Below are 27069 nucleotides of genomic sequence, written 5' to 3'. Positions count from 1 at the left end.
CCGCAACAGATGAAACGAGTAAATGTAAACCGAACCACCCCAATAACTAAAACCAAGGTAGAAATCGGCGAAGAGCCACTGCCTGAACCCCAAGCAATATTCTGCTTCGCCCGGCGGCCCCGTTGTCACATCTCCACCACACTAAGATGGCGGCGCCGAGTGATGTCGTTCCGGAGATACGGCTGTTTTTTTGCTGTTTTTGCATCAACTTGCACAAGTTGTTTGACGCCTCAGTACATGTAAGTATTTTTTCTACAGGACTTTGGAATGGTTTCCGATGGGAAAACGCACAGAATATAACATGTGCAACCCGACATTATGACTTTCGAAAAAGCTATCTTGAGGAAAATTTTATGCAGGTTTTTTATTGATTGACCAATCAATTAATCTTTTACAAACAGCGTCACCTTGGGGGGTGTTGGAAAATTGTGCCGTCAGTAGGCAATTTGTCCCCGCTGAAACTGACGGGAGCGTTAAAATACTTGGCTCTCAGACTGTTTTGGAGCAGTTTGGCGCAATTTTTGCAATTTCCAAGCTTTTGGAGCAGCCTGGCACAAGGAAAACAAATTTGTATCAAATCTGCGCAATATGTGCAGCTGTCTCACCCCTGAATATGGGACCCACCCATCGGTTGGCGCGACAACAGCCGGGGGGAGAGAGAGCACGATGAAAGCACACAGGAGCCCCCTCCAGTAGTGCGGTTACGACACCAAGAAAGTGGAAACTAGACAAAACAAAGCCCTACTTCGACAAACCACAATGATTCTTGCTTCCTTGAGCCAACAGGAATTGACAACGCTCTCAGCACATTCTTTCGAAATGTTAGCGGTGAATCCCGTGCTATGTTTCGTCAATGCAGTCAATTTGTACACACAGTGGAACCCCGATAATACGACTTTCAAAGGGCCGGGCGGGAGCGTCGTGTGACCGGGGTGTCGTATGATTGGCGTACAGGTAAATGCCGCCCTGGTAGATGGTCACACCCACATTTATATTACTAGATTTGAGCGTTCTCCCGTAATTCGTGAGCCCCTAGCTGAAATCCCAAGTTCTTTTAGTAGAAAAAGGCAGCCGTGCGCCCCCTGTCGCCCAGCGCTAGCCCTCCAGCCCTGCACCTTGTGCGGGCAAGATGAGATGGGAAGGCCAATGCGGCCAAACAAATTGACAGGGGAAAAGGCGAGAGAGTTAAACCGTCAAGGCCGCAACCTAGTGGCGACGGAAGGGCAGGCAAAACGAAAACGAACGACAGTACGAGGCAGTGATGGAAGAAAATGCAGGAAAGAAAGGAACGAAGCGACAATCGCTCCAGGGTATCGCGTATGTTTCCACATTTGTCCGCTCGATGGGAGCCAGATAAGTTTTCCGCCCTTCTCTGTAGCAGGGCAGGATTTCGCTGCAGCTGAGGGACTGACCGCTTCAAACTGGCAGGTCCGCCGGCCACCTTTGACTTCCTCGTGGGTGGCGCTCTGCTGCCGCGGTGGGCTGTCAGAGGTCGGGCCCACCACGCACTGTTTTATCTTTGTACATCAAGCAGCGTCAAATGGGGGGTTAAGAAATTAAGGCCGGGCTGAAGTGGCAAAGCGGCGTTAAAAGTGGGGAAAATGCCGGTCTATCCCCATGCGCATCTGTCGTGTGAAGCAGACCACGTGCACCCGAGTGGTGTATACTCGAGGCTTGTAATGCAGCATTGTTTTTATGGGGAAATTGCCGGGACCGTGGTGATTTGTCGTAAGAAGCGGATCATTGCAAGACCAAGGGACGTAACATTAGGGTTCCACTGTGTTAGCCCTACCCTGACAGCTGAGTAATGTACAAAAGCATATACCATGCTCGCCGCTAATTTCATTCCTAATGATTTATTGATTGATTATGAAGTTTAGCGCTCTGACGCTACACAAGCGATGAGGTGTGCCGTAACGGAGGGCTCCGGATTGGGGATCTTTACATGCCCCGAAATCTCGAACACACGGGCGTTTTTGCTTTTGCGTTTATCAGAAAAGCTGCCACCGTGACCGGGCATCCTTGGGCTCAGCATTATTACTGTTGAGCTTTGTCCTAGTTTTCATTTTGTATTTGGGAGGGATGTTTTCTTTTTTTCTGTCAATTAAAAAGCAAAGGTACAGTCATGTCTCGTTAATATGGACACCCCCGTTCCCCAGAAAAATCGTCCATAATGGGAGTCCATAATAACGAATCAAGGTCAAAAACACAAACATTAAAGGGGCACTGACACAAAAATTTTGCATCTTGTTTTTTTTGTTGCGATAAGTAGCTAGTTACCTACTTATAACCTGTAGAAACCTCATTTGCTTCAACGTGCGGCGGTTGTTTAATTAGAGGAATTTTCAATGCGGCCAGTCGCAGTTTCGGTTTCAGCGAGTGTCGCGAAACGATGGATTTTGTGGATTTTGTGTGAACAAAGCTGACCACGTGACCGTCGGAGGGACATCACAGAGCAGAGCCGCCGTAGCACTGTCGAATCCGCATCGACGGCAGTTTCTGCGAATGCCCCCACGTACTGATCTCGTGAGGCGCTTAATTAAAAAGCGACCGTGGATGTGACGCAGGCGCTGCGAGTGCAAATGCTACCGCGGCTAAAGAACGACGCGCGACGCTCGAGACGGTGGGTGGCAAGACGCGCGCTGGGAGCAGCCGGCCGGTCTGCCTACAGGTCCGCCTACAGATGTGTTCGGCTCAGCACTGCGGTGGATATTCGAGTGCCGCTCTCGTAAGCGGTCAGATGACAATTTTTAATGCAACCCGCCATCGCATCATTAACTCCTTTCTCATGTAAGCCACCATGGTCGGGACTTGGGGACAATTTCGTGCAGCGGTTACAAGCTATCACTCGAGCTACCTGCGCCGGCCTGGGTCACTTCGCGGCCGTGGCCGCCGCCTGCACAGCGACCGTGCGGCTAGCTCAGTGAGCTTTTCGTGCCTCCGGCGCGTTTTCGCGTCCAATGTAAATCAAAAGTAATAGAAACAGAGTGCCTGGAATCGCTGTAGAACTTTGGTCGCTACAAGCTGCCCGATGAGCTGACGGAATCACGGCGCCTCCGCCGCCAACGATCGGGTCGTTCGTTCTCGAGAGCAGAAGCTCCGCCCTCCGGCCCTCCGATTGGAGCGGCGAGCCGGCCGAGCCGGCGAAAAGCGCCGACAGTGCGGAAGCGGCAAACACAAACTCGTGACGTGTTTGGATGTTGTTTATTTACAATTGCGCGTGGTCCTCTGCTGGCTGCTCGGTTGCGTTTCGCACACTTCAAAATTGATTTTAAATATGTTCTAGGCTGTATTCGCCGTCGATATTTTGCAGATGATGTATATGTGTTCCCACCAATCTATCTCCGAAGTTATCTCGCCTTCAAAATTTTGTGTCAGTGCCCCTTTAAGGAATATTCTTTTAATAAAAGTTCGTTCTAGGAATAATTGTTTAAGGAAACATAAGGGAAAGCTCGGTCTGTTTACGCTTAACACCAGCCATTGCCTCTACCGAACTGACCAGAGAAGCCTTGCCTGTTATGGTAAGCGAATATTAGCATGCACTATTACAGTCCTGTTACCTTGTCCTAAGCCTGAGGACTTGCTCTTTCTGGCATATGCCACACCGGGCCATCTTGTTTGATAGGAGAATGGTGTCAGCCCTGTCGTCACTACCCTAGAGTGTTGTTCGCTGATCACGAATGTTCTCGATCTAATTTGATGGTACTGGAAGAGCGTTCTGAGATAAATTCATGCGTCGGATTAGTACGCTTCAGCAAAAAGTAAATTTCTGGTAAGCGGTGGGGCCTCGGGGGTCACCAGTAATTTCTTTTATTGTTTGCTTTGTGGGCCCGCGTACATACTATCGAGACAGAAATGCCTGTATTTACCCGTTTCGTCCCCAAAATAGCCGTCCATAGTCCGAACTGCGGGTTTCTATATGAACGGGGCAGAATTGTATGGCGAGAGATCGGTCGCCAAAAATTTTGTTCATTATGCGGGGTGTCCATATTAATGGGGTCCGTATTAACGAGACATGACTGTAGTAATATTCAAGCACAGCAATCACCTCCAACCCTGTTGAAATTACGGGCCCATCGTCATTGCCTCCCATTGTCTCACACCTGGATAAGTAGTTGGAAAGTGCCCCGGTATTTAACAGAATTTCAATTACTTAGCAGTTTTCACTCTGGTCTCTGCACTGGTATGTCAACATTTAAACTTGTGCCATTGTTGGACCATCCCTAGCTCTCTTAAAAAGCTTTCCTCCTAACTGGCTTCATGGCTTCAGGCCATCTGCATTAGTGGTAACACATCACACGGGGCTAATATCAGCAAAGGCGTGCCTCAGGGGTCCATCTTGGGGCCTCTTTCATTCCCGTTCCCCGCCGTTGCGTTTCACGCGTATAGCAGTGCTCACCACTTGTGCCCCTGGCAGTCGGTGCCGCTTGCCCCCGGCGTGTAGGAGGCACTCTTCTTGTTGATGCTGTAGTTGGTGAGGTGCATGTAGCGGTCGCTCAGGTCCTCGCACTCCTGTGAGTACTTGTTGGAGGCGAAGCGGACCAGGCCGTCGGGGAAGAGGTACACCTTGAGCGGGTCAAAGCTGGTCACCAGTGCGTACAGCCGCAGGTCAAACTTGGTCCCGTTGATCAGGTACGGGTTGCGCACGTACCTGCACGGCCGTGTCGAGGAGAGGTGCCCCGACTCATCACTGAGACCTGCTTGCACAAGGCCTGCTCCCAAAGAGGCAAGTGTGGCCATGAGGCCACCCCTCACTTCACATACCTCGCGGCCACTGACACAGGAGAGAAGAGAGAGAGAAAGAGAATGGACTCTGTCTCCTAGTCCCGTCTGCGTGCATGCTCGCTCAAGCAGACTTTTGGAGCCATCCTGTAGAGTTCGCAACTACGAAGTTGCCGCACACGTGTTAACAAGAACTTGATTGGCAGCCCTTGCAAGCGCATCAGAGTACGAGACGAGCTCTGTGCAGCAATCATTAGACCTTTGCGAAGAAGAAAAAACTTATTAATTAAATGCTTTGTTGGGCGAGTTGGTTCAAGGCTCCAAAGTAATTTAGAGAAGCGAAATGGCCATGCACAGAGAAACACAGGTAGACTGGATGATTGCTCGCCCAGTCTACTTGTGTTTCTCTGTCCACGGCCTTTGCGCTTTTTTTGCAATTTTTTTTTTGAAGAAAAAAAAAAAAAGAAACCTTTGCACCTAGCTTTCACCAACCTTACAGAGAAAGAGGGGCGACGGAAATTAAAAAGGGAAAAGCAACTGATTTTGCTTAACAGAGCAAAACCTTTCTCTACAAATAAAGCAGCTCAGCTGTAATAAATGACTGACAAATTACTTGGTTTTCTTCTTTGCAGCTCAGCGACATGCTGAAACACTCCCCAGTGAGTGCACCACAAAGAAAAGAAAATGTAAGAAATGCCACTCCAGCAGTGCACCAGTGCCCACTGTAGGGCCCGTGCAGTGTTCTGGAAGGGATCTAGGGCACAACACAATTGGCCCATCAAGACGGACCAGTGCACCTAGCTTGGCCTGCAGTGAACTGCATCACCATACCAATCGAGCAAGCCGAGCGCAGAGTTCGCAGCTGACCTGGCACTGCCGTTTGGGTTGCGTGTACCAAGACCCTGGCACTGCGTTGGTGCTTCTGTCGGCAGTGAAGTTGGGCATACCAACTGGGAGCCCAATGGGCAACGAGATGTGATTGATTTAAGTGGGGTTTAAGGGGGGACACTGCTCTTAAAACAGCTCCCTTTAATGTCTAAGTAAACTGTGAAACTCGCCAGTCTTGTTTTTTTTTCCCTGCCGATGTCAAATATGGCACTTTTTTCAGTTGGTCAATTAGCTATCAAGATGATTAGCCATTTCTGGAGAAACAGTGGACAAAACAGTGGGTGCCATAGAGCTGTAATCTGTATATTTTCCAATGCTACGAACCCTGGTGAGTGCAATAAGATAATCGGTTTCTTGATGCACCGCTTGGAAATAATTTTACAGCTCATTATGCTTTGGTGGCACCAGTGGCAAGGAACCATTTTGAATGCCCATTTCAAACACTAAACTTTAACAAGCTGTAAAATTATTTCCAAGCGGTGCATCAAGAAACCGATTATCTTATTGCACTCACCAGGGTTCATAGCATTGGAAAATATACAGATTACAGCTCTATGGCACCCACTGTTTTGTCCATTGTTTCTCCAGAAATGGCTAATCATCTTGGTAGCTAACTCACCAAGTGAAAAAATAGTGGCATATTTGAAATCAGTGGGAAAAAAGCAGCAAGACTGGCGAGTTCCCCAGAGTTTGCAACACAGGCGATGAGGCCTGCAGTAGTGGAGGAGCACTGCCAGACTCCGCCAGGAGTGTGCCATACTCTAACTCCTGCAGCCAGCACCTACCTCTGGACCACCAGGGGCTGCTTCTTGGGGATCTGGTCCCAGCGGTGGACCACGTGCACGCCCGCTCCCCGGGCCGACGCAGGCTGCAGCGTGGGCAGGTCGGTTAGGGGCCCGTCCCCCCAGGAATGCCACTCCCACACCCACCCAAAGGCTGTTGGCAACTACCCCACATGCTGGAACAGCGCTGCCTGCAGTGGGCAGGTGTTCCCTCACTGCCACCGTTCCCGTATCCCAGTGGCACAAGAGACAACCTGGACACCTCCCACCCCAGAAGACATCACCCACAAAAGCCGGCCAGCTCGTGCCAAGAGCCGCTGGCAGACGCCACGCCTTTACGGCAACATATCAGAGTGACACCGCAGAACTGCCTTGGGAGAGTCTCGCCAATATGTCACTTCTGGACTGCCCCACAAATGCCCTGCAGGGATTGGCATGCTCAAGGACTGTCCTCGCAATGGGGGCCAGTGGGCAAAGAACACCAGAGCTGCTCTCTAGGGCAGTTCCCGGGCAGACCGAAATGACAAATCAAGCAGACAAATAGAGCGCCCGGAAACCCCATGTCTGACATACGAAACTGCTTTTCCCTGCACCTGCACGCAACCACCCAGCCTGCCTCTCACTAGTATCAGCAAGCAAAACACAGAGGGCAACAGAGGAAGAGAAGAAGCACAAGGCCTCAATCTTTGGCAATCCGAGCAATGGGGGGCATTTTGCGTGATTTTTTTTGTTGGCACAAATAAAAGGGGGGACTTTGTCCAACACCAAAACAGGGTGAGGAGGACATCCTTGCAAGATGTGAATGAGTGGAATGAGTGGGTAGGAGCTCCATTTCTGCACATTTCACACTTCTGACAGTTCTACGCCCTCCACCAGTAGTATGAATGGCACCCTAGGTGGTACAATTTCGAATCGAATAAGCTCAGTCGCAGACCATGCACGTTAGCAGCCAACCAAACGGGCCATTACTTCTAGCACAGTGCACACAATATCTCAGCCCTTTGTGAGGCCAATTTTCAAAACAGGTCAATCCCCTCAAGATGTGTGCAGCCACAACTGGCCTGTCCGTGGATATGCTACATCTTACATTGTCAAAGAACACAAAAAGTAGGTCAGGCGCTTCGTGGGCATGGGTCAGCTTTCACTGGCGCCAGATGAGAGCCCCCCTCCAAGCTATTGATTGATTGTAGGGATGGAGCGTTCATGATGATTTCAGGTTTAATGGCGGAAGGCCGACAAAGGCAAAGAGCGCCATGACGATCATGAATGAGATGAGAAAGATTTGTAATAAAGGCACTAGATTAAAAATTTTCTAAGAGAAATGGTGTATAGGGCCATGTTAAAACATAATGAGTATACTAAGAGAAAGGGTGCCTATATAGGGTCACATCAAAACACAGTGAGTGCAGGCACCTAAGGTGTAAAGCCTCAGGTCCCGCCACTGTTTTGCAACACGTCATGAGCACAGGTGAGGTTATGGGCAGTAAGATATGTGTTTTAAAAAATCTACGTCTGCAAGGTAGCTAAAAACTTTTTTGTAAGAGAACATGGGATGGTCTGCAAGAATTAATGAAGGGTGCAAGGGAATATTATATGTGTAAACTTCATTAAAGCGACGTTTCCTTTCAATGTTGCACATCTTGCATTCAATAAGCGCATGAAGGACAGATAGCTGCCATCAATAATTTTGGCCCCCCGGGGATCTTTAACGTGCTCCGAAACCTCGCACACACCTCCATCAAAAAAGTGGCCGGGAATCGAACCCGCGTCCTCGTGCGCAGAAGCGCAACGCCTTATTCCCAGCCGCCGTCCCGCAGGGGCCCACTCACGGGTTTGATGATCCAGCAGTGCCCCCCGGGGGGCCGGTCGCGCTGCCAGGCGTCCCTTAGCAGGGGCAGCTCCTGTGGCAGCAGGAACGTGTCGGGCAGCAGGGGGGAAGTGGAGGGGCACGCCCAGGACGCCTGCCGCTGCACGTTCAGCCACAGCTTGTCCTTGCGGCCCAGGTGGAAGCTGCCCGGGAAGTGGTTCACCTGCACCCCAGGCCACTCTTTGCACCTTCCCAACCAACCAAAACGAGACGTTCCAGCTTTGCTAAGCAAGCCCTGTGCACAATGCGGCCGAGGGAAGATCATAGGAGCACAGTGGAAAAAGCCAAACTACCCGAAAATGGTTCACGACTGGAGCTGCTCACAAAAACCAGGCGAGAGGAGGGAACACACACACAATGCAGTTGTGCGTGTTCCCTTCTATCATCTCGTTTTTGTCCACAGTTCCAGTCGTGGTTCTTCAGCACGTGACGAAAGCAGCCCGTGTACGACGGAGTTGGGAGGGTTCCCTCATTTCGAGCGAGTGTGTGACATGTTCTCTGCATTTTAACGGCTCCGGATAAAGCCGCCATCGTAGGTCTCTTTCTTGACCAATAATTCTCGGGTTTTCCCCGTCAATCTTGCGGCCCGTTGCATTGGTGTGCCCGGCAAGAGCGATCGACGCTTCTTTTCCACACCATCCTGATGCGGCCTTAGTCTCTGTCTAAAGTTGCCCGATGCATGCGCAGTCGCACCCTTCACAAGGTAGCCAGGGAGCGATTCTCTCGGAAGCCTGTCCTGAGCGCCCACGAGTGTGTGCCTCAGCTTGCACACAGGCACGTGTGCCACCTCCGCCCACGCTGCCTGTATAATCATTGCCTAATGCGCGAGCGAAAAATGGCCAAACAGCCACTCTCCTGCTGCTCTCCCCTACCCTTTCCCTCTCCGCAGCCTTCCTGCGTGCTTTCATGTCCGCCAGCCAGCGCCGCTTCTTGGAAACTATGCAAAATAGTTGACAGTTTGTCTAGCGTTCCCCAGGCGGCGCTCCTACGCCTTCTTGTTTATCGCTATGCCTGTCTGTCTTGGTCTGACGCTGAGAAAACCTCCTGCGCCACGGCGGACGCAAAACCACTTATGGTGCCGCAGGCTGATGCCGGCTTTGCGCGCGGCTTACGTACTGGGATCACGGGCCCTGAAATTTTCTGAGTGGGGCATCCCCCCTCTGTCCCCTCTGTGTTTCGGCCTCGTTTTGTCCCCGCTGTTCGCACTCCGCATTGGTACACAGTTTTAAAACTGAAGACTGTACTGTAGAAGCGTCCTTAAAGGGACACTGAAGTGATATGTAAACATTGAGGGATTACTAGCGCAAATTGTAGCCCGGAGTCCCCAGGCCACGTTTCGACCACTCTGGGCGCGTTTACGCGATTTTATTTAGTAGAAAAATTAATTCGAAAATGCTGTCCTCCTCTCTTTACGCTCGCCCATTTTCTGTGGCGTTTTCGTGTGACGTCAGGAGGTGCCGAGCTCGCAATTGGCTGCGCTACTGCACGGCTCCCCGGCCTTCACACAGAGTCAGTCGGCCCAGCGTTTCGTCCGCCGGCCGTCGACGGGTCGTCGCAATTCGTTCGCTCAGTTGAAACGAAGCCAGGACACGTTTGTGAATGGAAGAATGTGCCTTTCTTTACTTGGTTAGTTTGTACACTGTATCTAGCTCCAAGTCAAGGTCGCTTCACACAAGCGCTGCACAAGCGCACAAGCGACGCTTCGCTGACTGGTACGCCAGTAGGAAAATATAAGGCCTCTTGAAGGCGGGAGAAGAGTCAGCGATGTCAATATAGGTACGACTACGCCTAATATAGGTTCGCAGCACGACTACGCATCTGCGAACGCTTTTCCGTCTACGAAATGCAATTGCTAGACTTGAGCTATTGTGGAAACTCGGGGTACGCTTACTGCACGAGCGCAATACAACAAATAGTCACCTAAGCTGCTTGAAATGCCAAAACTAAATAAAAGTGTAAACGTGTTGTACAATATATACCTTCTATTACCAAGGTCGGCTGAGCCGGTCTCGTGGCCTAGTAGTCTGGGGCGCTAGGTGTGTTGTCGCAAGTGTTTTGCAAGTCACGAGTTCGAGTCCCCGCGGGTGCGTGCTTTTTTTTTTTTTTTGTAAGTTAACTTTTTCGTTTTCTGCCGATGTTTTCTACATTGAGTTCACCTTTTTTTGGGGCCGCAACGTTCATGGCTCCACGAACTAGTTCACAGAACGCGCGCAGGCTGGCACTGGCGCGCTAGCGAGTTCTCGTTGGCGTGCAGTTGCCATAAGCACCGACTGCTTGCGGGCAGTGGGCACAGGCCAGAATGAACAGACCCTTGGCCTGGTGCGAACACGCTTTTTACGGTACAGGCATGAGTGAGGCAAGCTCCAAATATGGGGGAAAAGCGCATGACATTTGTGCGTCTTCGGGAACGCGGAGGGCGTCCATGCACTGCGTAGGCCTCGGCTAGTGAATGCTACGATTCCAAGCCGTGCTGGGAGGCTTATCTTTATGCATTTTCACAGCTGACAACATGGCAGAAGCGCGGTACGATGATTACTGAGTTATTGAGAATGCCCATCCAACAACGCCACCAGTTGTGTTTTACAGAACCGAAACCGAAACTTGTTTGGTTGCTCACCTTGGGCATCGTCCAATCACGGTGCCCGCTCCTCCTAACGTCACAGCTTTAGTTGGTGCGGCCGCCGCAAACCGTGCATGGTAGTTTTTCTTCTTTCGCGCTTTGTAAAATAATTACCGATTTGTTAACCGGATAAACGATGAAAAGTGTGCTAATTTGAGCCAGTCTACGCAGTCCAAGCAAAAACGGGAGCTTCACAAATTCACTTCAGTGTCCCTTTAAGCGTGGCTGGACGTTCAACTGCTTATCCTTTTCTTTTCTATATCTTGAAATTTACAAGCCCGTGCTATTTTTTGGAAAGTAATAGTAGAAGTGAGAACTTGAACAGAAAATGTACACCCAATTTTTTCTTCCCTAAATCCCCCAGGGAAAAATATATCAGTAAAACACTGGCTGTACCATCCGAAAATATCGCTTCTATGCTTATTTGTTTATCCGGCAAGCAATATGTCCTTATACTATTTCAGTTCCGCCTACGTCAGTCATCTTGCGAAAAATGCAGCAGGTGTGAAGCGAGCAAAGCGTTGAACGAGATCCCCAGTGTGCCCCAGAACTAGCACCCGTCACAGCTAAGGTGTGAGCAAGCAAAACGGCTCTTGAAAGCCAACAGGCAAGCTGACAGACACACGTCGTAGAAGTGGGCGCAGCGTTTGCGACACATGAGCAGCGACATCTGCCGGTGTGCACCACATAGCGGACGAGTGCCTGAACTAAGTGTCCCTGGAAAGCGGGTGACGCGTTCGGCAATGTTTACACAGGCAACGTTGCCTCAATGCCCCATCTGCACAGAACATGAGTTGAGGTTTTGCTTATCCCAAAGACCTATGGCAGCACGCTCTCTCGGTCAGGGTGAAACAATCAGACAGAAATGGATAGGCAGTGTTCCACAGCATTCAAAAACGCCGTGGGATAGCTGTTGCACCCAGACTTCTGCTTTGCTGCGGAGGCAATGCGCACGGCTGAACAGGGAGGCAACAACACACCAGCGTCAAGATAAACGGACCAAAAGTCTAGGCAGGAGCCAGTGCGCATGTCCTGCTGGTACTCGCTGAAGAAAAGCGCTCCATCCCCTTTGCTGACAAGCACGGCCCAGAAGAGTCCATTGTCGACCCCCGCCTCTGCTGTGGATTGGACAGCCTTTTCCTGACCGTTCAGGTGCGCACGGAACGAAGCTGCTGAGGAAAGCGAGTGCCCCATTTTGCAGCCGTTGCATCGTACGATGGGCAGCAGTAACACAGACGGACGCACCCGTGGCCTGCACAATGGGCCCCTTGCCAGTAGAAGGCCTTGTGGGAGCTGAAGTACAAGTCTCCAAGGCAAAAGAGCCTGTTGAGGTCAGGAACGTCAACAAGCATCTGGCAATATCCAATCGGATCCCAGAGAAGAAACGCATGCTTCCACAGCCACGTCTGTTGGGACTGAGGTCGACGCCACATCGGAAGAAACCATCCCCAAGGTATTCCGTACAGTCGCAGCAGCTGCTCCCACGCAAGGAGGCCAATTCTTGTGCAGGAAACTTGCCGACAGGGGAGCATTCAGGGGTACATGGGGCTTGCGGACTTTGGGCAAGCCATGAGGTGCAGCACCGTTTCGACAGAGAAACGAATGGCGCAAAACTCTCCCTGTGCCCTCCAGCCCTCATTTGACTCCCTCATGCAAATGAATCAAGGACCAAAGTGTGCTCTGCATGCTCAGAGGCACACGTCTGTGCCCTTTCTAAATGTACGAAATGTTCCATTCACCGCATCCTAGGCATTCAACCGCCACACAGAATTACTCACAACCTTGCCATTTCATTTATAAATTTCGTCACCAACTTTGAAGCCCTCTGAAGGGGCTTTTCTACCCTTGCCTCCTGCCCAGAAGGGCCGGTGCAAGAGGCCTAAACTGCCCTAGGTGGCACCCCATTCTGAGCTACCATAGGTCGAAATTTTTCACTACAAAGTTTGCCCAAAGGTCACCCCTCAGCCTATGCACCAGGTTGCCGGGTCGACCGGTATTTCGACTGATGTGGCTGCGAGTGCGGGGCTGCCTCCGCCCAGCAGCGGGAAGCGATGAGAGGAGCAGAGGCCCACGCACCTTCTGGAAGCCCTTGATCTCGGCAAAGGTGAAGCACTTGATGTGCTTGCCCCAGGTGCCGTTCCAGTAGGGGCCGTCTGCAAGGGACACAGCCGAGGGTCAGGACAGCACCTTCTCCGGACCACTCTCGGCACAACACTGCGGCTCATGTTCCCATCCCAAAAGTACTAACACGTAACTTTGCCCACTGCTATGCGTCCCTAACAGTCCACTAATCACAGAATGGCACATTAGACGGTGGGTGGTCGCAGCGTACATAATTATTTACAGCCTCGTTTGCCTGTGTCAGTTTCGGTTCAAACAAAACGAACACCAAGGCGGCCGCCACGACAGAAGGGTGCCCATGACGTCACCGCACCCAGACTGGCCGTGGTCTTCCCCCTCTCTGTGTGCCTGGGCACCACGATGTCAGTCTCAAAACCTGTGACGTGACGCATGCCAGAGCCACGCATTGGCCACGTCACGGGGGCCCTCATGTCGGCAGCTGGGACCAGGAAGAGCAGATGGTGTCATGCTGATGCTGATTGCAAAAGGGTACCTGCTCTGAGCTATCTCGCGTGTGCAAACATTAACCCTTTCAGTTACGAATTATTATATTCACTGCAGAAAAATTCCATACTTGGAGGTTTAGCAGTGTCAAGTGTCTAGAGATAAGAAAAAAAGGTTCAGTCTCTCTAGAATACTTATTACGCAAATGGCGTCGCGTCCTCATACGGAGGCACCATTACTGAATCCTGCTTTTCTTATAAAAAATAAAAATCCTGAGGCAGTTTACAAACAAGGAGCTAAAATAATAATTTAAACACATGAAAGAGGTGTTTTTAGCCTTTATAAATGATTTACGCCGCAGTAAAAGAGAACTTAGGATGGCACCGGAGCTCCTACAAAACTTGGTGCCGTTCATTTTGAAACGATGTTTATGAGTGCACTTTCGCCATTCCACATCACATGGTGCTACCTTTCACTTCCGTAGGATTCGAACATCAGACGCACCGCTCTGCAGCATGAACTCTTCTCGTTTCCACGAGGAAAACGACGAAGAAAGTAGCGTCTCCATATGAAGACACGGTGACCGAAAGGGTTAAAATGGATTACACTTACACTGATACTCAGTGTAACACATGTTACACTGTGACTGGGTGGTCTGCCACCTACAACACTGCCTCTGGCGTTAGGGAGCAGCCCGCCATTGTGATGAAGCAGACGGGGCACTCACCGCGAGTGAGCCGGAAGCCCGACCGCACCACTGTCTGTCGGATGAGGAGGGGAGTGATGGTGGTCACCTTCCACCGCAGCTGCCGACGAATGCACGCTGGCAGCGGGAGAACTGCGCCGCACGATTAATCAACACAAGTGGCACAACACAAAGGCGCTTCTGGGAGAGCAAGCACAGTGCGGAACCAGATGCTGTGGCCCCCGAAAACTCTCCAGAGAAACAGCGAATTTAACACTGCTCGTACAAAGCAAGGGCACACAGGGTCTGCTTCACAGGACAGCCCGTGTGACTGGAAATGCTGTGGGGACGCAAACCGCTCCACTTGGGGCACTAGCAAAGGGGAGAGGGCATCCTCCCTCGTCTCTCTCGCTCCCTCAGCGACATGTGCAAGCGATCGGGAGAGACCATCAGGCAGCGCAGCGCTCATGCCCACTTCGTTGCATTGGCCATTGTTCCCTACGCAGTAGGGTCACGGCGCCCACTGTGTTGACTTGCGCATGTCCGATGTCCGGTGGCTCCTCGCCCTTTGTTGGGTTGACCCACATACAGTGACAGCTTGCGGTGTTAAAGTCTGCGCACAAGCGGCCATGCCGCCCAGTCAAGTTCCGAGGCTTGCAATGCAGCAGCCACCGTGAGCTCCTCTCTCGTGCCGCAGCGGGCGTCACAGGCAGATGCTAACTGCCGCCCGATGTCGGGCTGGGCAGACACCCGGGGCGAGGGTCACAGTGCCGCGTTGTCTCTGTATTGTGGCTGCCCACGTGACAAACCCCTGTGCCATGAATGGCATCGCCTCCCTTCGGAGTGAGCGACAACATGGCTCGTCCAAACCCGTTGTGGGCAGCCCCTGCTGTGCAAGAGTAGCGAGGACAACAGTCATTCCATTCCTGGCCCGCTACCCTGAATGCAGCAGCTAGGGCGAGTCCACAACGCCCACAGTGGTCGAGATCCTTTCTTTCCACCTTTCATGCTGCTTTCTTGGCCCCCTCCAAGGACCCACTGTCACCTCACTGCTTCCTCTGCCTCCCCCTGATTTCTTACCTTGGTCTCGACAATGAGGGCCTTTCCACGCTATGCCATGTCCCCTGCTGTTTTTCCTGTCTTTCACTCCTTTGCAGCTTCACACCATCACTCATTCTCCCCCTCTCGGCTTACCTCTCCAGATGGCACACAAGGTTGCTTCTGACTTTTTTCACTATGCACACCGGCTTGACAACGAATGCCATTAACCCCTGGAGATTAGATGAAAGTGGCCAAAGATGCGCAGCAACCACCACTCTCGCACAAGCCAGTGACGGCTTCTGACGGCCCCGTACGACTTCCTGGTGGCTGTGACATTCGCGACCTCCTTGCTCAATCCAGTTGCCGTTCTTGAGCTCGCATTATGCGCGTGCGGCACACGGCCACCAGGCTAGTGCAGAATGGCACAGGAGCACACAAAATGTGCAAGTAGTATTTTTTTCTCTCGAAAATGAGCAAAAAATAATCCTTTCAAAAATTGGGTATTAAGCTAGGTTCTCGCAAATTATGCAAGACACAATTCACAGAAGGTGTTTGCAAATTACACGGATGTAATTACAAGGTAAACACGGTAGTTTAAATCAGTTCTTTGCTTACAAGCCACAACGGACAGCGTTTACTCGACAACGACAAAAATTACTCCAACTGCAATCATACAACACTTTGGCCGTACAACGTTTTCACACAATCCCGTATAATCAGGGTTCCGTTGTAAACCAATGTGTGAGGTTCGATCCCGGCCACAGCAGCTGTTTTTATGACGTAGGTGAAAAACGACAACGTCCTGTTGTTGAGATTTCGGTGCAAGTCAAGCATCCCCAGGTGGTCTAAACATGTTCGTAGCCCTCCACTACGACATGCAACTTTGGCCCATTTAAACCCCCAAAATATGACTTTGGTATGACACTTGGCGCTGCTCTGCTGGACGGGGCAAAGAAAGGCACTGCCCTGAATGTGCCCTCCCAGGGTTCGTATAGGCTTCAAAAGCAAAAATTCCAGGTTTTCAAGGACTTTCAAGGACCAGAAAGCACATTTTCAAGGTCCCAATCTAATGTTTTATCTGAGATTATAACTTTTTCAACACAATGCAAAAGTTTTTCTATTGCACAATACCGAAGCACATTAGTGCACATTTATATAGGCGCTAACGGGTTTATGAATGCTCCCCCACCCTTTTTTATTTCATGATTCGCGTTTTTCTTTTTTCTTGCTGTTTTGCTCAGGCTGTCTTATTTCAAAACTTCGTTAATCCTGCCTGCATCTCTTGCTTGTCAGCAAGGGTTTCAGATGAAATTAAATCGGCGAGTGTTGCTGCAAGGCAGGACAAACTATGTACACATCTGCTATTTGCACGTAAAAGCAAACGCAGATGGAGCATATGAGGCACAGCAAACATGCAATGAGCGAGCGTCCACAGACTTAATGGAAGATGCAAGATAGAGAACACAAGCCGGCTTTCACTGGATTGTATCCTGACATGAACTGGATTGAGAAGTGCCTGCTCGCAATGTTGCCTCGTAATGAAAATTCACCAAACTTGTTGCAGTTTCACGCAATACCCTGAAATTTGATTGTTGCAATGTTTCTTTACACTTTTTAACACCTAAAATCCCCGACAAAACACTTTGAATTTTCGTGAAAAGACAGGGCCATTGATTCTCTCCAGGAAAATCGAGGGTTTTCAAGGACCATTTAAAAATTCAAGGACTTTTAAGGCCTTGAAATAGGCACTTCTAAATTTAAGGGTTTTCAAGGTTTTCAAGGACCTGTGCGAACCCTGCGTCCTCCCTTCAAGAGGCCTGCTCACCCTGGTGTCCCTCGGTGTAGAAGTGCAGGGTGGGCGGCACGCCCGGGAAGAGGCTGCGCCGGAAGGGGGAGTAGAGGCAGGGGCCCTCGGGGTCCTCCTCGGCCTTGGCGGCGCCCCCGGTGTCCCGCTGCTGCTGCTGCTGCGGGGTGGGCTCCTCGTGCTGCTGCTGCTGCGCTGCACCTGTCGGGGACATGACCACCATTGTGCACACCAGCCGCCACAGCACACACACCCGCTCGCCACGGCTCCAGCCCCTTCGCTCGAGAGGCCCCACACACAACGAGGCTTTGACAAGGCCCTGGTCCTCCACTGGGAGAGTCACATCCTTGCCACACACTCTCCACGTGCCAGCTGTGCGAGCAACACTGCATGCATACTCGTGCACAAGTCTGGCCCATTCCTTCGAAGCCTGCCCACTCCAGCCCCGCACCGGCCAACGGGGACGTGCCTCAGGAGTGCACACCACGCGCAGTGGCACCTGATGAGCTAGAAAACCGCACAACAGATTGTGCACAACAACACGCCACAAGGGATGGCAGGAGGAGAAGACCAGGCGGTGCACTGTTCCATTGGGAGTCGTGAAACCAGCGAGCACTCGCAACACTTCACTCGCAGCAAGGCTCCACTGTAATGCACGTTTTGTGAGAGCCCATTCAAAAGCCAGTCACAAAGCACCGAGGCTTGACTCTGGGATAGTTGGGTACTCGCTGCCAGCAAAAACAATGCAGAAAACTGGCACGCTTGTGGTTATCTGCCTACCGCATCCCAGTTTTCTGGGCCGTTTTCTTTCTACCACTCATGAAAGTGCGCACCCCTCTCCAACCGTACAGACACTGCGCCTGCCAATTCACAATGACCCATCAAAAATCAAGCGCTAGTCAAGAGAGTCACGTCGCGACGCATCTCCCACGACTGCCCTATAGACCGCCACGAGCTCTCTGCTGTATCAGCACGAGTGCCCCCGCGCACAGCCGCCACCAGGTGGAACCAAACCCAGTGCGTCACGACAAATACGACCTCTACGCTGGCGCACATTGAACAGGACAAGGGTGCTTGAATACCATGCATCTCGCAGCATTGTAATGCCAAGAAAGAGTACACTCGTAGCCCCCGATGCTTGTGTTCAACATGCCTGGAGTATCAAGCCCCCCAGGGCCAAATTTCGCATTCACGTGCTGCCAGTCAGGTCCCGGCTGGTTTGCTGGTACGTACTGTACGTTCAAAATAAATTTGGCCCAGGTGAAACTTGAGTGCAGTTGGCCTTCAACTGCTTCTCGGACTCGGTGTTGCTGTGGCACTGACTGGTTCAACCTGTGCGCATTGCCGAGTACACTTTCTAAGCTCTGAACGCTCTGACCTCCTGACCGCCTCTCCCTTCCGCTCCTTGCGCTAATAAAAGACTTCCACTCACTCCTGCTACAGCGGTCAAATAGGCACCCCAACGCACAGCCCTGCGGCCACGGAGATCATGGCCAAACACCGCCACTCACCCATGACGACGAGCCTCTTGCCGGGCTCCCTGCCACCGACACCTTCGGGGGACCTGCAAGGGCGCCAGGGAACAACTCTGTTGGGGCATTTACCAAGTGGCAACTCTGTAGCACATCTGAAGCGTCGCGCGCCTTCTTGCATCCTGTGGGAATTGAGAACTTTCTGCACGCCAACTCACAGTCGTCTCTCCAACAAGGACAGCGTTGTGCAGCTCCCCCCCGTTAGTCCACCCCGTTTCACAGCCTCCCCATGGAAAGGGACAAGTTCTGCTGCCCTGCAATGAGTGCCACCAGCATTGGAGGGCATTGCACCCGTCCTGGCTGGTTCCGTAACAATTGTGCAGGCTTCTTGTCAAAGGACTGCTCACAGCCTCACTTAAAAGCAGACAGTTTCACACGCACACATTCGCAATCATTTTTTTTCTCGTTTCCAGCCATTTCTGCCCTTTGACACAGGGTAACTGGTTTGCACTGCGACACAGACGATCCCAGGTATGACTTTCAATCCAGCCCCCATAATTACGATTGAACGTGTACTGATGCACAGGACCACCGAACAGACAAGCAGCTCATTACACAATGAGTCTAACAAGAGTAATGCCAAGACAACATTCTGTTCTGAACTATACAGTGCAGGCTAGAGATATCCACCCAGACTACCAGCAAAACTTTCGTTCTTTCACATTTCCTTCCTGGCCTCATAGCTGCACCATAGTCCCACCATCGGGGTTTTACACATTTGTAGGGTACCTAAATTTTGGACAGATTCCCCCTGAAAAATTTTTTGTTCATGGGCACCAAACTGGGTTGTTTAAAAAAAAACTATTTTGGCAGAGTAAAGTTGCTGTAGTTCCCAGTCGGGGCCAAAAAATATTGCAGCGTGAAGTACCCATTAATTCGTGAAATTCCTCCCGCCAAGTTACATGGATTCAATATGCGAAGTGGCCAAGAAGGCAAAACGCAACCTCATTCAGTTCAGAAGAGATGGCCTTTGGCAACAGCCTCAACTGTATTACAGCCATGAGTGGCATTTTTCTTTTAACCGAATACAAAACGACAAGACTGAGAAACTTTCAAATTTCATGCTACTTGACGTTAGCAGGGACACAGCCGAAGCAGCAGTGACGCAATAAGGGAAAAACTGAAGACATGGCCATCGGTGCTTGTGAGCATTCAAGTACGAGGCCACATAAAACTAGAGGCCCCCAGCAAGGCTCTTTGGCAGTTGCTTGGGTTGGGGGCTGCCAATCGCACAAACAGGACACAGGCCTCGCGATTTTCCCCCCCTTCATAGTGACAGTTGAGAGAAATGCGAAAGCTCTGCGACACCAAAACTAGGTGACAACCTTCACTAGGAGTGCGTCCACTCAATTTCAAGCCTCCAAAGATCCCAGCACCTACCTGACGAGCGGCGGAGGGGTGGCGGACGCGTCCGAGGAGGAGGTGCGGCGAGCGCAGCCGGGCGAGGGGGCCTCGCAGCAGCAGCAGAAGATGGCCGCCTGGCTGTCTTCCAGCAGGTGGTACAGCGAGGAGGAGCCCTGCGGCTGCACCCGCGACACCATCCCTGCACCAACGGGGCCGGGAGGACAGAGCTCGCCCACTTGGCGGCGCTGCTGCTGCCCCGCCACAGTAACTGTTTCAACCCTCGCCAGGCGTACATGTGCGCCGTCGCCCGTACGTTTAAAAAGCGCGCCTTTTCGCCAACCTCTTTTGCTTGGCATGTGCTGCCACACTTCAGAAATACGTCAAATTATTTTCTTGCGCCAATGGCTCTTCTTTGTATTTTTTTATGATTTACTTCAGCGGCGCGCTGGGTATTGCTGGGTATTGCCCCTTACGCCCACCGGGCGCCTCTCGCTTTTTGCGGCTGCCACAGACCAAGGGTGCCTGCGAAACTGATGAGGATCTTTTCTCCTTTTTTTGTATTTCTTAGGAGCAGTGCGCCTTCCATCACTCGCGCATCCGGTCGCGTGCGCGTGCGGGCACAGCGGGTCGTTTTGGTATCGTCTTCCAGGCGCTTCCTGCTTTTTGCACACCACGAAACTGATGTCCATCTGATTTCGATTCACTCAAAAGGTGCCGGCTTGTTACTCACGCGTTTTTATTTAGAATTTTTCGTGTATTACTTATTAATAGAAGCACATAATGAAGAAGGCGCTTTCGGCACCCCACATGGTGAACAAGGGTCCTGTTCGGGGTTCCCAAACGTCATTGTTTTATTTTCTCTTATGGTCAGCGTCTTCTTCATTATGTGCTTTAATGTCACTCCCGACCAGACGGGCATCCATCGAATCCTCGATTTTACTCATGAATAAGCCACATGTATATAACAACACAAACAATTCTTTGGTCACTTTATGGTCAACCTAAAAATATTATGCTAATTTTTTCTCTAAATGGATTCATCCGAAGAATTTAAATCGGCAATAAAAAAAATCGACCCTCGGGGGTCGCATTTGACGAAAGAATTCGACCCTCAAAGGGTTAACGCAAGCTTCACTCAGATAAGCTTCATGACGAGGAGCACAGAGTAGCCATGAACTTGCGACGTAGTACTATGGGCTGCTCTTTGTTATTGATTCACAAAATCCAACGCAAGTTAAACAGGGATTGTGGGCTTGCAGAACGAGCCATTCGCACTGGAATTTAGCGCATATTCTTTTCATAGCAATAAGAGAGGCAGGGTAAACAATGGAGGTCACAAACAATCGTGTAAACATATAAGCAGTTAGGCCGGGAGAAACAGGCTAGCCCAGCCGTCGGACACGTTGGTCGCATCTGACACGCCACTGGTCAACTGACATAAGCGGCACGGCTACTCGCGTGACCCTGCTGGTCGGGTGATGTTTCGTGAAATGATTACCATCAACTGTAACAAGAATACAGCAGGCAGAGCCCAGTCAAAAGCAAAACCTGTGCGAACAGTGCTCCTTGAGCGGCATTACGAAAAACACTGTTGCACGGCAGCAGCCTCAGTGGACTTACTACCTTTCGTTTTAGGTGCCCACCCTGAATACGCCATTGCTGCCAGGGATCACACCTCGCACTGGGAGAATAGAAATTTTGGCTTGAATTGTTTAATTTTGATTTGAATAAAGCCCCCTCTGCTGCCGCTGAAGATACTAACCGAGCCTTTCAAATAAAACATTTTGTCTCCATGCCGCATTTAACTCGCTCGTGCGATAATTTACTCTACTTTTCATCGGAAGTATGCAGCCTTAGTTCCCTTGCAGAGCAAGGAGCTTTTCTCATTGTCCCGTCCTCTTTTTCTCTATATTCGTCTACTGTGCTGCCCCTCATGAAGTTAAGCCAGTACACCTTGGCCAAATGGCGACTCTTTTGCAGAGCTCAGAAGACGGGAGGAGAGACAAAGTATGAACCAAGTGGCACCCTTGCTAACTACTGCAGTGACATCCAGAAGTTTGATAGATTACAAATCTCGGACTTGGCCATAACTTCTGTGCAACGTTTTTAATGCAGTATACAGGGAAAATCCGGATATACTCTCACTTGCCAATTCCTTCATTTCCATTTAAGGGACGACGCGTTTTTTTTTTTTTTTTTTTCAGGCCAACAAGTTTGAGCCCACGCCCTTGAACCTGTCGCAGGTCCTTCTACCGGTTTAGATTCCTTGAAAGGGCTATGAAGACATAGGTAATACACCTCTGTAAACTGGAAAAAAAAAAAAAAAAACCTTCAATGACCTACTGAATTCCACCTCCAAAGGCCATTTCTTTTCCCCCAAAAAAAGGTAACATTGAAAAACTCGAAGACGTTGCACTACAAGATGTCAGCTGAGTTAAGGCGAGGATTTGGGCTAGTTGGAGACTGATCCCGACAATTTAAGACAGTGGTACAAAATAGGACAAGAAGAGAGTTTTTTTGTTTGCTGCTTATCCCGTTTGGTAGCGGGTGGCATGACATAAGCCGTGGCCCACTGGGGTGACACGCTTTAGTACTGACCCTACTGCTAACCACATGTTGAAATTTCCTGGCTCTGAAAAAGCAACTGGGGAGTCGCCATCCAAGCTTCATTTTTGCACTAAACCTGGGACCAGTGTTGCTGGGCCGGTGCAGTCTCCTGAACTCATGCACGGCGAGATGCGATTGGTTGTACTTCCCCGCCTCAAGGGTGGCAACCCGCCAGTGTTGGCGGCTACCAAGTAGTACTCACAACAGGGCAGCTCTGCCGAGTTCTTCCGGGCAAGATGCGTTCACACCTGGCACGAGACATCAAAAGGGGGCTCAGGCGATTGCAACGTAAGCAGAGCACACGGGCATTGAAAGTCCCAGTCTGGGACAAATGGTACGAGCAATTTGCCTCTCCAAGGACTTTTCAGGCATTGGTAGCTTCCCTGTGCCATTCGCGACATGCAGCCAAGCAGCAGCTTGTTCCAGGCAATCAAGAAATTGAGTCCAGAGCGCCGCAGCGACTTAACGTCGTGTGGGGCTCTGAAGCCTCACTTCACGGTTGCTTCCCTTCACCAGGCTCCTTTACCCAACAGCTCGTAGTCACACTTCTGGTTGAACAAGAGAAAGCTGCACACACAGAGCTGGAATGCACAAGCAAACCATGCAGCGGTCGTCTCAATCCACGATTCAAGCACAACTGAAGAAGCATTGATTGATTGTGGGGTTTTACAGGCGATGAGGCGTGCCGTAGCGGAGAGCCCCAGATTAATTTTGACCACCTGGGGATCTCTAACGTGCACGTTCTTGCTTTCTGCCTCCGTCAGAAAAGCAGCCGCCATGGCAGGTCAGTGCCCACTGATGATTAGTTCATACCGAAATGCATAGTAAAGAAAAGGCCTCCACACAACCCCTTCGCTGTTACGACCTGCAACCGAAATTTCCTTCTCGGCCCCCCTCTAAATAAAACTGGCTAAGCTGAACACTTGAAACCCCCGCAGCCAAGTGGTACCGTGGCTCTGCTCCTCGCGTCAGCACTACATAGTACCTAAGACTGAGCACAGCTTGAAGCACACTGCCAACGTGCCATCCACTTCTGACAGCACAACAGGCCAAGCGCTGCGGTTCCGAGAGCCTACAGGGACTGGCTGCTAGAGCTTAGCTACACTACGTTTAACTACAAAACGTGTACGTCGGTTTCCGCACTGTTCGGAATGTAAAATGCAAGCACGCCGAGCTAGTCACAGTGTCAACAATACCGACGTTGATTTTCCCTCCGGAAAAAGAATTGGAATACTTCAGCAGAAGCGGGAAGCCAAGCCGCGCGTTTCGAGAATAACTTCACCAGGCACGAAATCCCCATCTCGACAGCGTGAATTAAGGACAGACAGCTGCGAAAATCAAACTGCACATGCCGCCACTGGGAGCTTCGCAGGGAAGACATCTGTACGGGTTTCTGAACTGCGCGCCACGAAGCAGACCAGAGATAACAGCTCCTGTTAAGTCAGCGACTCGCACAGACACTTGTATAAAATGTTGCGCTAGCTGTCCAGTATAACAGCCAATCACAGCTCAGTGTGTGGCGTCCACCACGCTCGAGACCTGCTAACTGCGACCAACATCAACACTCAGCCGCCAGCTCCCCTGAACTATCAGTAATTTGTAGAACTACTGCTTTGCTCGCACTCCTATATCGCACACGAAGGCGCGTCAGAGCGTCCTGAGCGCTATTTGCAGCTATGATTACGTGGCGTTATAATAACTAGCTTTGCACCGACTGGCACCTGTCGAGGCCTTTTCGGAACGCGTGCGCTAGAACGCACGCGCCAAATTAGGCGTTTCGAAAGGCCGAAAAAGACGCAGTGAGGGTAAACTTTGATGAGGAGCAGACTATAGAAAGGAGAGAAAAGCTGTGTTATGGCGCCAACTCGCGTTAGCAGTGCAATTGTAATTAGGCTCCGTCCTGTTGTTCCACAGCCGCAACACAGAAGGGCAACCACACTTGTCTACCGGGGTGAGAACACCGAACCCCCACTTTTTCTATACGCTGCCACCCAAAAGCCCCAAAAGAACTCCGGCGTGACGGAGCGGGAAAGGCATGCGCCCTCGAGGGGCAGTTCAGGGCGCGAATGAATGGATTTGTCAACTGTAAAGGCTGCACTCGCGCAATACTGAGTGCCCAATCGCTTTGAAGATTACGCTAACCAGGCCCCACATAGCTGCGGACGCATAGCTGGCCCCTGCTTGATGGCATAGAACATTCCACAAATTATAGGAATGAAATAGGATACGGATCCATACCTTCTCAATCCTTCCGAACACGCGCTGGAAAAGAACGGATTCTGTTGGCTTAGACGTTGCTTGACTCGAAACGGCTCATCACGTTCGTTTTACGGCTTGGCTTCAAATTTCGTTGAAACCGAAAGCCGCGTAACAAAAATATATTTCAAAACTTTTAAAGATGTAGCTAAATAGCCAAAAATACGCTTTGTACCTGTATAGTTACTTCTGTAAGTTTGTTTTTCGCGCGAGAAGTATAATAACTGCACGGCTGAAAATTGCGCTGTCCCCGTCGCAATTTAGAAAGCCGGCGCAACAACACTGATCGAAGCCGACGCGAATGGCGCAAAATGGCGACGTCGAAGAGTGCGAATACTTACAATCGACTTAACTGGGAGGAGGCCGAGTTCCCCATTCTCTGCCAGACATGCCTGGGCGACAATCCGTACGTGCGAATGACCAAGGAGCGGTTCGGCAAGGAGTGCAAAATCTGCTCTCGGCCCTTCACCGTGTTCCGCTGGTGCCCCGGCGGCCGGATGCGCTTCAAGAAGACCGAGGTCTGTCAGACGTGCAGCAAGCTCAAGAACGTGTGCCAGACGTGCCTGCTGGACCTGGACTACGGCCTTCCGGTGCAGGTGCGTGACAACGCGCTTAGCCTGCGTGACGACATGCCCAAGTCGGACGTGAACAAGGAGTACTACTCCCAGAACATGGAGCGCGCCGTGGCCGACGGCGACCCCAGCCAGCCGTTCGGCGCGCTGGCCAAGGCGCAGAGCCCCAGCGACCTGCTGATGAAGCTGGCGCGCACCACTCCCTACTACAAGCGCAACCGTCCGCACATCTGCAGCTTCTGGGTGAAGGGCGAGTGCAGGCGGGGCGAAGAGTGCCCGTACCGGCACGAGAAGCCGACGGACCCGGACGACCCGCTGGCCGACCAGAACATCCGCGACCGCTACTACGGCGTCAACGACCCCGTCGCCGACAAGCTGCTGCGCCGCGCGGCCGCCATGCCCAAGCTGGAGCCGCCCGAGGACGGCTCGATCACCACCCTCTACGTGGGCAACCTCGGCGAGCGGCTGACGGAGAAAGAGCTGCGCGACCACTTCTACCAGTACGGCGAGATCCGCAGCGTGACCATGCTGGCGCGGCAGCAGTGCGCCTTCGTGCAGTTCACCAACCGAGTGAGCGCCGAGCTGGCCGCCGAGAAGACCTTCAACAAGCTCATCCTGGCCGGCCGCCGGCTCATCATCAAGTGGGGCCGGCCGCTGGCCCGGTCCAACCCGCCGCCGCCGGGCCTCGAGGCGGCGGCCGAGCGGCCGGGGGGCCCCCCGCTGGAGCCCGTGCCGGGCCTGCCGGGCACCCTTCCGCTGCCGCCGGACGAGCTGGCCAACAACTACTTCAACCTGGCGCCCCCGCTGCACCCGCCGCCCATGGCGTTCGTGCCGCCCCCGCCGCCCGCCTTCCTGTCCCCGCCGGGCGAGCCCGTGCCCCCGCCGCCGCTGCCGCCGCCTCCCGGACTGGCGCCGCCCGGCACCGTGCCGCCGCACATGCGCGCGCCCGTCCACTACCCGTCGCAGGACCCCCAGCGCCTCGGCAGCCGGGGCAAGCCCTGAAGGCGCCAGGCGGCATCGACACGACCAATAAAGAGTTCCTGGCGAAGTCGTGTGCTAGGTGTGTCTCTGTCTCACAGCAGTTCTGCTGCGTCCGGCCGCTGTGGGTAACAAGTGCCATGCTCGCAGGTGCTTAGCTTGTGGCCGGTTCAGAAGGTCCATCGAACTGCATCGACCTGTCTTTTTGCGTGCACAGCTACTGAAGCACATCACAGGCTGTGGCTGAGGCTTGAGTGGAAAGCTCCAGCGTCAAGCAGCGGTTTTGTGTGGGTAATACCCCGGCAACACGAGGGTTCGAATGTCATTTGAACCAAATTCATTTTGATGAATTCATAGCGCAAAAAAGGACGAGGACAGAGAGAGAACACACAACACAGCGCTAACTTCCAACTAATTTTATTTCACACAAACGTACAAATCTGTATCCCCAGCCTACCCGCAATCACTTCCCACCGTCACCGCCAATGCTGGCGTGTTGCAGCCCTGCGCAGAAACGTTGCCTCCTTATCCGACACATTCAGTGACGGCACACTCACACCGGACAACCCCGCTTTGCTAATCAAATCTGCCTCTGCTATTTCTCTTACTTTTTGTTCCTTGTGCTTCGACCGCATCACACATTGCTCAAACCGCGGCACGCAGCCGCAGTCGTGGCAGTGAACGGACAAATGGCCATCCCTGTATTTGCTGACCTTCCGCCTGTGCTCGCCTAACCGGTCGTTAAGACAACGGCCGGTTTGGCCTATATAACGCTTTCCACACGAAAGGGGAACATCATACACCAC

General features: G+C 51.8%; 2 protein-coding genes across 3 annotated transcripts in view; one reads left to right on the top strand and one right to left on the bottom strand.

Annotated features, from left to right (window-relative positions):
- The window catches only part of LOC144168690 (tubulin monoglutamylase TTLL4-like), a 47730-nt gene extending 22888 nt beyond the window's left edge, over nt 1-24842 (bottom strand). The window contains exons 1-10 of one of the 2 annotated variants that reach the window (XM_077697623.1): nt 24696-24786; nt 22660-22705; nt 19887-20049; nt 18486-18538; nt 16996-17175; nt 14172-14282; nt 12956-13032; nt 8222-8422; nt 6396-6478; nt 4400-4651 (exon numbers count right to left, since the gene is read on the bottom strand). In XM_077697623.1, coding sequence (XP_077553749.1) covers nt 4400-4651; nt 6396-6478; nt 8222-8422; nt 12956-13032; nt 14172-14282; nt 16996-17175; nt 18486-18538; nt 19887-20047 — 1118 coding nt within the window. In that variant the 5' untranslated portion in view covers nt 20048-20049; nt 22660-22705; nt 24696-24786. Of the gene's footprint in view, nt 1-4399; nt 4652-6395; nt 6479-8221; nt 8423-12955; nt 13033-14171; nt 14283-16995; nt 17176-18485; nt 18539-19886; nt 20050-22659; nt 22706-24695 lie in introns of both variants that reach the window. The other variant, XM_077697624.1, reaches the window with a different exon arrangement.
- A 141-nt stretch (nt 24843-24983) lies between these two features.
- On the top strand, nt 24984-26342 carry LOC144168691 (pre-mRNA-splicing factor RBM22). Its single transcript, XM_077697625.1, has one exon. It carries the CDS (start codon nt 25025-25027, stop codon nt 26285-26287), a length of 1263 nt encoding a protein of 420 aa, XP_077553751.1. The 5' UTR covers nt 24984-25024; the 3' UTR covers nt 26288-26342.
- The last annotated feature ends 727 nt before the right edge of the window (nt 26343-27069 follow it).

This window comes from Haemaphysalis longicornis, unplaced genomic scaffold (genome assembly GCF_048455015.1).
Source record: "Haemaphysalis longicornis isolate Haplotype H1 unplaced genomic scaffold, Haemaphysalis longicornis Haplotype H1 scaffold_2, whole genome shotgun sequence".
Classification (NCBI taxonomy): Eukaryota; Metazoa; Arthropoda; class Arachnida; order Ixodida; family Ixodidae; genus Haemaphysalis; species Haemaphysalis longicornis.
This window is presented reverse-complemented; position numbering and strand designations above follow the sequence as displayed.

Coding starts and splice junctions, on each gene's coding strand:
- LOC144168691 (XM_077697625.1), top strand. CDS start 25,025: ATGGCGACGTCGAAGAGTGCGAATACTTACAATCGACTTAACTGGGAG.